Genomic DNA, 9,908 nt, shown 5'->3' on the forward strand with positions numbered 1-9,908 from the left:
AAAAAAGAAAACACAATAAACATATTAATAGATTTTTGGTTATATCTTTTTTTTTTTTAATTTATATATTTTATAATTGAATAAGTTAACTTTTAAGTAAAAATAAATATTTTCTATAATTTAAATTTATTTTTATTTTTCTATTTTATTTTATTATTATTAATATAACATTTTAGTAACGTTATTGAAAGTAATTAATAAAACTTTCCTTAAAATTTAATATTAATAATAGCATTTTTAAAATATAATTTTCACATTTTGAAAGAGAGCAATGATTATTTTTTTTTAGATTTCTTGTATATATTTTGAAATTTTCATCCTATATATATTGTTATTATATGAAATGAAATCATTTAAAAAATAATTTTAATATTTTCATTTTAAATTGTATTTTGAAAAATGATTTAAAGTTATATATTAAAACGAACTTTTCAAATCAAGATTTTAGTTTTTACCTAGTTTAATTAATTTATTTTTTATCATTTTAAAACATAAATTACTAGAAAATTAAAAGCCTAAAGAAAAAAAAACACACTTAGGAAAATTTTCCTAATGGGATTTAAGGGTTTTTTTTTTTTTCCTCCCTTTTTTCACTTAAGACTTTTTTCTAACGAGGCCTAATCGTAAGTCACCTAGTGGACAAGAAAATATCTTATGATTTTATATCTTATAGACTGTGTTTACTGTTTTGTACCGGAAATGATAGGGATTCGGATTGGTCCTACTTAAAAATGAATAGTGAAATTTAAATATTAAAGGTAAAAATAATATATTAAAGTACAAAAGAACGGAATCCCATACAAATAGTGCGATTAGTACATAAGACAATGGGACACACAACAAGTTTTGTACTTAAGTTTCATTTATTTAGACTAGGAAGGATAATAAGATAGATTTTTTTGTAGTCTAGCTTACCCTTGATAGGACACACAACAAGTTCATGAGAGACGTACGAAAGGGTTAGGAACAAGTTTTTAACTTTTTTTTTCTTTTATGTCGAGTATTACCTTTTCCCACTTATCCTAATTATACATATAATTTAATAAAAATATTTATTTTATATTTGATTTTTTAATACATATAAAATTAAAAATCATTTTTTATAAAAATAAATAATATTTACTTATTTATAAATTATATTTATTATTAATATAATTAAAATATTTTAAACTAGTCAGAATGAGAATGAGAATATGCCCGTCTCAAAACTTACTTCTTATTATTCTTACTATAGACCTATGATTTCTTTGTAAGTTCATATTTTTTTTTCATCCTACTTTATACTCAAATCTTACTATCCTATTTCTTGATGCTTTCATCGAGTAGTGTAGATTGTGGGAATAAACATCTCATTCCTTTTCATGTTTAGATAAATTTTATGAAGGTAAAAATGGAATCACATAAATCAAATCCTACTTATTAATGAGATTTCAATTCATCGCAAATAGATAATAATTTTATATATTCATCCTATAAGAAAAAACAATATAATTTAAAATTACTATTTTATCATTGAATTTTATTTATCAAAACTCAATGTCTCTTTCTCCTATAATAAGACTAATTTTTTTACTCTTATTATTTATTTAGTAACAAAAAAATAAAACTATAAAAATTATTTTTTTAAATAAAAATAAATAAATAAATATATATTTTAAATCATGTGTAAGATTATTATTATTAATTTATTTATTTTTCATTTTCTTTCTTATTATTACCAACATTGAAATAAAAACAAATAATCATTTCAATCTTGAATTCTATGTTCATCCTAACAATAGAAATAAAATCACCAAATTCATTTTCATTCACCAAAAAATAGGAATGGAAACAAAATATTCATTTTCATTCTATATTCCTATATACCAAACACCCCTTTAAAAGCAAAAAACAAACTTTAAATAATAAATAAAAACAATTAACTTATGCTCATGTTCACGTATTCATTTTGCTTTTTTACCCTATTTACCTTAATTACATTCCATGATGTCCTTTACTGTTCAACAACCTTCATTATTACTTGACCTCTTTTATCCTAATTATAATTTATAAAAATAAATATATCAATTTAATAATTTATAATAAATTTTAAATTAATTTTATCAAACAACTTTAATACTTAAAATAAACATTAAGTAATAAATTTTTAAATCAATAAATTAAATATAATTTAATTAATAGTGAACTTAAGCCATCACGTAAAAAGAATTAAGTTTTACTAAACACCCACTTAATCGTTAACTTAAATTGACTAAACTACAAGTTGGAGGATCCCTATTAAGTAACATAAAAAGATAGACTAGTGATAATTTCAAATTAAGATGGATTTCAGCGATTCAGAAGCATAGAGGTCTGAAAAGAGAGACTAACAGTACCGAAGGAGAGAGAGAGAGATTATTAATTTATTATCGCTACTACATGGTTTTTTCCCACAAACCAAACAAGCACAAGGGAACCAGGAAAAACCAGGCGTTTGAAGGCCTCAAGCAGCAGCAGCAGCAGCTTCCTCCAGCAACTGTTTGACCTTGGTGATGTAGTCGTTCATGGCTTCCTCTGTGGATTTTCCTGCCAAAACGTGTTGGAAATTTTCTTTATTTAGTCCAACTGTACCCAAGAATTCGTGGGAAAGACTTCGTCTTAAAAGTGTTATAAAGTTCAAATGACTGGGTACCGTTTCCAAAATGTTGAAAACAGAAAGGCTTTCTAACTTCAAAACAAATACACGTTTGATGACAGTTTCTGAGAATTTGTTTTGAAAATGGATCATTTTAAGAAAGATGTCCTCCCATATTTTTTTCAAAGTGTTCCAAGTAACAACTGAAAATACGAAGAATACTTTGAGAACTTTTACATAGCATACAAGAGGACAGTACTTTCACGGAGAATAATTTGAAAAAACCGTTTTTCATATTTGGGTTGCCCAAATTTTAGGGGATATCACAGGAGAAAATAGGTAAATGTTACCTTCAACAGCCTTCCAGGCATCCCACTTTGCTCGCTCCCTCAGGTTGAATATCCCCGGACGGCCTATGAATCAGACCAAAAAACCGAGAAACATGAAGAAGTGAATCCAGCAGGAGGATAACACAATTTACAAACAAATGAGGAACTCTAGGAAAAGGAATAGTTATTAAAGTACTGACTGGTGTTCACGTTCCCAACAGTGGCTTGTTTGTAGAGCCCATAGAGAATGAGTTTGTTTTCGTTTGTTGTATTCTCAGGGAGGGTCTTAGCTTTCTCAGCATACTCCTCAAACTCCTCCTACACAAAACCACAATACAGTATAAGTTGTGATATCAATATATTAGCTGGATGTGATGTCCAAAACCAGAGAAGCTAAAATAAGTATCATGCTTAAACATGGAGGTTCTGAGCCACAAATGGATTAGCAACTGAACTTTACACTATAATTGTTTCAGGGATGAGTATGGACTAAACAAACAATGTCTTCAGAACAGGTCAAAATATCCATAATCTAAAAGAAAAAACAAAGACCGACGGCTTGGTCCTATTAGCATGGATGAAAAATCTAAATCATAGCACAGTAGCAGGGAAGAATATATCACTGGAGTTTTTAAACATTGAGTCCATCAGAGAGCATGATATCATTTAACTCATACCATATCGAGATATCATCTGTCTACGCTTCATATGATTCAACATTGTTTACTTATGCCACATTTAAACAATGTGGTAGACCCGGGTTAGGTATAGAAGGCCATGGCTGTAATTTTCAGAATGAGATATAACTACAGGCACGAGTAGAATCACTTCAAACCTGATTGCTCAGAGAAGATACCAAGTTCAAACCTTTGGCTCCAGATCAATATACTAAGTCCATAAAAATTTCACATTGATTTCCCAACAGAGTGATGGGTTATTAGATTTCAGGATTGTAGTTTTCTTGGTTCTTAATGTTTTATCCCCAAGGTCAACAATGATTAAAGCAGTAACTACACGAACTTTCAGAACCTTTTTTTCCCTTGTATAATCTGATTTTCACTTCTAGCATAAATTCAAAAAGGTAACCCCCCTAGAGAATTCGATGTATGCATATGGTAGTACAGTATTACATGTACAAGTACATACATGAAAAACCTAAATCTTAATCAAATCGTTACCAATCATTGTATACTCTCCCTGAATCTTAATCAAATCGTTACCAATCATTGTATACTCTCCCCCAATAAATCAGGATCAGATGATTGTTGACATTTGATTGCACCATATTGCCTTTAAACTCTTAAATTCTCACAACAACTTTCTAATTGTATTCAGATTTATGAACTCGGAAAAACCAAATTCATTCCCATGGACCTAGAAATCTCAAATGTCTCTCAAAAATCATACACAGAAGTTCTGATTCATCATCATATAGCCTTGGATAGTCTATTCGAAGAGTATGATTGTATTCAAAATTAACATTACAAGAATTCAAAAGTACCATTTCTAGAAGTGGATAAACGATAGACCAGATCTGCAAGTGAGGCAAGGAAGACAAACCAAGGGTGTTGCTCCTGAGAAGGTATACCGATCCAAAATCAGGAGATACCATAAACACATGCATTTGAACCTACAAATCCCACAACCAAAAAGAACTATCCTTGTGGCCTATAATGGGGCATCTTCCAGTATCATGAAGATATGGCCCAAAAGGTGCCGAAAGAAGGTCTCTTTCACCTTTACCACAATTTGCCTTCTAATCATGTAATACAGTTGAGAATGCCAAAGTTGAATAATGAAGAGGGCCCTAAAAGAAACAAAAAATCTTTCTATTTTGAGATCCAATTGGGGTGGGTAACCTTCTCTATAACATTTGCTTTTTTCCTTATCAGATCTAAAAAAACTACTCCTGCTCAAATACAAAACCATCTTTTACCAAGTGTGTATTATTCTTTGGGGTTACTATGGTATTAAAGCTTCATTTCTACCCAGAAAAGTAATAGGACAAGGAGGAAAGAAAAAAATATGGAACGATCAAATCTGAAGGAAACTCAAGTACAATGAAACTGATTTGAGAAGATACACTATTTCAAACCCATCCTTCTTTATTGAAAAAGAGAATAAAGTAGGAAAGATCACAGAAAAGAAAATAATTCTATTTCCATATTTTTCCTTCTTTGATCCTTTCTATTGCATTTTCCCAAGATCCAAACAGAGCCTAAGCTGGGCAAAATCTGCAGATAAAGCAGGAACCATAAAAAGTTCAAAATTTTAATGCTTTTCAATTTGAGCTAGCTTGATTTCATTTTGGCTCACTCTGATCCCAGCAGTTCAGTGGTTTACAATATTATCCATAATTTCTGGTCTTAATCTAGAATTAGGGTCTTCTTTGTTAATTGAAAAATAAAAATAAAAATAAACAAAGGAAAATGCTGGAAAATACTCTAAAAAAAATTGAAAATTCAAGCATTTTCCTGTCCTTTCCCTCTCTCTTTCCCGCAATCCAAATAGACCCCTCAGCGACCATATAAAAAAAAAAAAAATTTAAAAACCCAAAAATCAAGCAAGTTAATGACAACGACTTCCAAAACGATCTACACAAGAAAGAAATCAAAACTTTCTACTAGCACACACAATAATATACAATCAAATGCATTCCAGCGCTCAAAAAATGATAAAAAAAAAAATATTAGGAAAAAAAAGACTGAAAATTGAAAATTTTGAGTTTGCAATTGAAAATAGAAAAAAAATTTCCTTTGTGTTTTTAGAAACTGAAACAATGATTCAACGATGAAATGCGACCGGATCCATGTGCTTTCAGATTTTTTTTTTGGGGTGGGTTTGCATCCAAACTGAGAGAAGCATGGAAGATCTGAAAATAGAAGAACGGGAAATGGGAATTGAATTGGATTCAAACCTTCAAGCCCATTTCGATAGAGTAGCGGTGATTGAGGATAGCGATTCCGATCTGTTTCAACCCCAGAGCAAGTCAGAAAGTTTGCTTGTCTCATTATTATATAGTCTCACGCAAAGCAGAGACGTAGGCTTGTTTGGAAATTGCTTCCAAAAAACAGTTTCCACTCCATTTTGAAAATAATTTATTTTCTTAAACAGATTTAAAGTGTTTCTAGATTAAAAAAAATATATTTTACAAACATTAAAAAATATGGAAAATATTTTAATTAATTTTCATTTAAAAAGATTTAAGGTCAATATTTAGAATTAGAGTGGGAAAATACCAAAATATATATATATATATATATATATATATATATATATATATATTATAAGTTTATAAACAATATTTTATTTTTTAAATAATTAAAAACACTTTTTAAAAACTGATTTTAAAAAATAATTTGGAAAAAAAAAAATCAACCAATGCTTGAAAAAATGGTTTTTTTTTTTTTTTAATTATTATTATTTTTAAAATTTTTGGGGGGATTTTCAAGGCAGATGTTGGTTACCAAAGGCGTTGCGTGGGGCATATCACGTGATCTTCCTTTGAAAGATGATCCTCTCACCATCTTTATCCGTTGGCGGTGGGACAAGGCCACATGCATCAAGCTTTTAAATATCAAAATAAATAAATAATACGTCACCCCCACCTCCCACACAAAAAATAAAAATTAAATCATAAACGTTTTTAGGAAAAAAAAAATAATGAATAGGAAAAAAATAAAAAAAAAGATTTAAAATTAGTAAATTATTTTAATATGTCATTTCAAATAAATTTTTCTTAGGGTTTATTACACTTTATCCCTCTTACCTATAACATGTTTTGTATATTGCCCAATTGAGTTCAAAATCGAGTAATGTATCATCCATTCTTTATAATTGCATGTAATGTGTATTTTAGAGTGACGATGTTACTTAATTAGACAGAAGGTGTGTGTGCTCTTCACGGGACCTATTTAAATGAGGGCAAAATGATTATTTCATTTAAAAAACCCCAAATCCCTAACCCACCTTGATTCTTCCTTCGTTCATTCCTACCCTCAGTCGTCGCAATCTGTCTTGCCTCCGTTAGGAATGGCAATGGGGCGGGTTCGGGACGGGTCGCTCCCATCCCAACCCTGCCCCGTTTATTAAAAACAATTCTCATACCCGCCCCACCCCACCCTGTTTAGCTTTTTTTTTTTTTTTTTTTAAATTACTTTAAAATTTTTTAATTACATTAAAATAAATATATTTTATAAATAATAAAATTATTATATTTTTTATAACTTATTTTATTATTTAAAATAAAATTTAAAATTAAATTATTTTTCAAATTTAAATTAAATTTAATTTTAAAATTAATTTTATATGTAAACGGGACGGGACGGAGCAGGATGGGGCAATACCCGAACTCGCCCTGGGTTTAAAAAAAAAATTTCATACTCGTCTCAAACTGTTTATTAAATTTAAACCCCGGTCTCATTAGGGGCGGGGCGAGGCAGGGTGGGTACCCGAAAAAACTCGCCCTGTTGCTATTAATGTCGCCATGGATTCCTTCACTAACCACCCATCGCACCATCACCTTGCTGGTGTGACTCCACCTTCCTCAAATCCTACATTGTCACTCTCCCAAACAAACCCTAGCCCCAACGTCTCCCCCAATCGCATCATTTTGGTGATTAGTTGCCAGTAGAACCTCGACCTCAATCTCAACCTCACCCTCCAAATATTCCACCACGCCGGCAAATTCCACCCAAATTTTGCCCACACTTATGACACCTACTTTTCCACGATAAAACTACCAATTGCTTTAAACTCGTTAAATCCTGCATTTTCCAGTTTCTTTAAATCCCAATTTTATTTTATTTATTCATTGCAGAAATTTAAATGAGAGAAAGGATTAGAAATGCTTGAGTTTTCATTTTTGGATTTTTGTTTCTTAAACATTTTCATTGGATTTGGTACAACCGTCACTTGAATTTTGAATTGATTTTCCTTTTTGATTTTTATATTGTTTTTCAATCATTTTTTTTTTTTTTGATAATTTGAATTTGGTTGTTTTGGATCGTGATAGTGTTTCGATTCGGCGCTTTAACCGTTAGGTAAAACAACTTGTTTGAAGGAAGGGAAAAGAAGGAGGGTTGTTAGTGTTTTAAGGTTTGAGGTAAAACAACTTGTTTGGTTTTAAGGTTTTAAGGTTTTAAGGGTTTTTTTGACATTTAATCCATCCGATAAATATGTCCACCCCAATTCGGACTTGGTTTGGGGATTCCCAAAGTCATAAACTTATTACTAATTACTAATTTAATATAAGTAATAATTCTAAATTGAATTCCAATATTAAAAATAATTTAATAATTAAATTTTCTAAGTATAGTATAACTAAAAAAATCATAAAGGTTAGATTTCTTTCATTATCTTTTTATACTTTTCATATTTTAAATAAAATAATAAATACATAATAATACGTAGATAGAGGTCTCTACGGGTTACTTCACATTTAATCCATGTCAAATCTAATATTTTTGGGTCGGTATTTTTCTAACCCGAACTCGACCCTACCCCTTATATATTTGGTCCATACCAATGTGAACTTCGGGTTAGACAACACAAGTTGGACCTACCCAAATTGCACCTTAATGTCAGAATAGACCTAACATGTTTTAGTACCTCAGTTTTTTTTTTTTTTAATTATTTTATATATATATATATATATAAGTCTTATTTATATTTTAAATTTATTTTAAATATTTATTTATATTCCATTTAAATTTATAGGAATTTAATTTTCATTTGGCCTTCTTGTCGTCACCTTCTTAAATTTGAGTTGGTGTGTAATGAATAAGGGGGTTGGGTGTGGTTAGATGAACAAACTTAATAGCTGAAAAGACCTCACAAACTAATGCCTCCAATTTTGATTGGATTCCAACTAACAATAAATGTTTGTGTACACTCAATCATCTACTATGCCTTTTGGGTTTTGGGTGCTGATTTCTTCCAAGTCACCTATTCAAAATGTCTTTCCTTTTTTATAATGGAAACAAATATTATATATATATATATATTTTTTTCTCCTTAAATAAAAATAAATGAAAATAAAAAAGATTTATTATAGCATGTTTAAAAATCTTAATAAACAAAAATTTGTATGATTTAAGGAAAAATATAAGCTGGTGTTTGTTTTATAACTTAATGCCCAATACAATTTAATTTTAAATTTTATTCTTTTTTATTATTATTACTTATTTAAATTTTTTTAATTAAATCAAAAAAACTAAAATATTTGATTTTTTATTGTGTATTAAAAATAAACAATTTTAATATGACTCTCACCATATCAATACTTAATGGAAATAAAATGATAAATTAAATTTTATTTAAATTTAAGTAAAAAAAGAAAAAAAAAATCACCTAAGGGCTTGTTTGGCAACTGTTTTCAATAATAGTTTTGTATTTTCCAAAACAAAAAAACTGGAACCATGTTTGATAATAAAAAATTATTTTTTGTTTTCTATTCTTCAGAACAAAAAACAAGGTGTTTTTTAGAGAACATCTTTTAATTATTTTAAATCGTTTTCATTTGTTTTTTGAGAGTTGTTTTAAAAAATTATTATACAAATATATATAATGATTAAAAATAAAGTTGTAGATATAAAAATTATATTTAAAAATATTAAAAATAGGTTAAAAACATTTCAAGTTCATAAATAGATTTTGTTTTACAAAACATCAATAATAGTTTTCAAAAACGAAAAAACTATTTTTCAAAATTGTTTTAAAAAATAGTTACCAAATAGAACCTTAAATATTTGTGGAAGTTTTTTTACTCATAACAAACTACTCTCACTCAAGATATAAGATGGTAAGTTAAGACTTTGTTATTTTATTATTTTAAAAAATAAAAACATATTTTGTTAAGGGTAGAAGAAAAAAAGTTTGTTTGTTTTTTTTTTTTTTTTTGTTGGTTAATTATTTTTGGAAAGTTATAGGCTAATGAATCTAAATGGGTAGGGATTGGTACTACT

At 28.7% G+C, this 9,908-nt stretch overlaps 1 protein-coding gene across 1 annotated transcript; it reads right to left on the reverse strand.

The window, feature by feature from the left end:
* Positions 1-2,282: 2,282 nt before the first annotated feature.
* Positions 2,283-5,966, reverse strand: LOC117910109 (acyl-CoA-binding protein). Its single transcript, XM_034824167.1, has 4 exons — positions 5,861-5,966; positions 3,144-3,261; positions 2,965-3,027; positions 2,283-2,565 (listed from the first exon to the last, which is right to left on the reverse strand). Exons 1-4 carry the CDS (start codon positions 5,870-5,872, stop codon positions 2,483-2,485), a joined length of 276 nt encoding a protein of 91 aa, XP_034680058.1. The 5' UTR covers positions 5,873-5,966; the 3' UTR covers positions 2,283-2,482.
* Between the last annotated feature and the right edge of the window lie 3,942 nt (positions 5,967-9,908).

Source organism: Vitis riparia, unplaced genomic scaffold (assembly GCF_004353265.1).
Source record: "Vitis riparia cultivar Riparia Gloire de Montpellier isolate 1030 unplaced genomic scaffold, EGFV_Vit.rip_1.0 scaffold611_pilon_pilon, whole genome shotgun sequence".
Lineage (NCBI taxonomy): Eukaryota > Viridiplantae > Streptophyta > Magnoliopsida > Vitales > Vitaceae > Vitis > Vitis riparia.

What these genes read in the sequence shown, in the direction of transcription:
- LOC117910109 (XM_034824167.1), bottom strand. An exon ending in TGTTGGGAACGTGAACACCA is followed by an intron (nt 3,028 to 3,143) that starts GTCAGTACTTTA and finishes TCTGATTCATAG; the next exon opens with GCCGTCCGGGGATATTCAAC. An exon ending in TGCCTGGAAGGCTGTTGAAG is followed by an intron (nt 2,566 to 2,964) that starts GTAACATTTACC and finishes ACGTTTTGGCAG; the next exon opens with GAAAATCCACAGAGGAAGCC.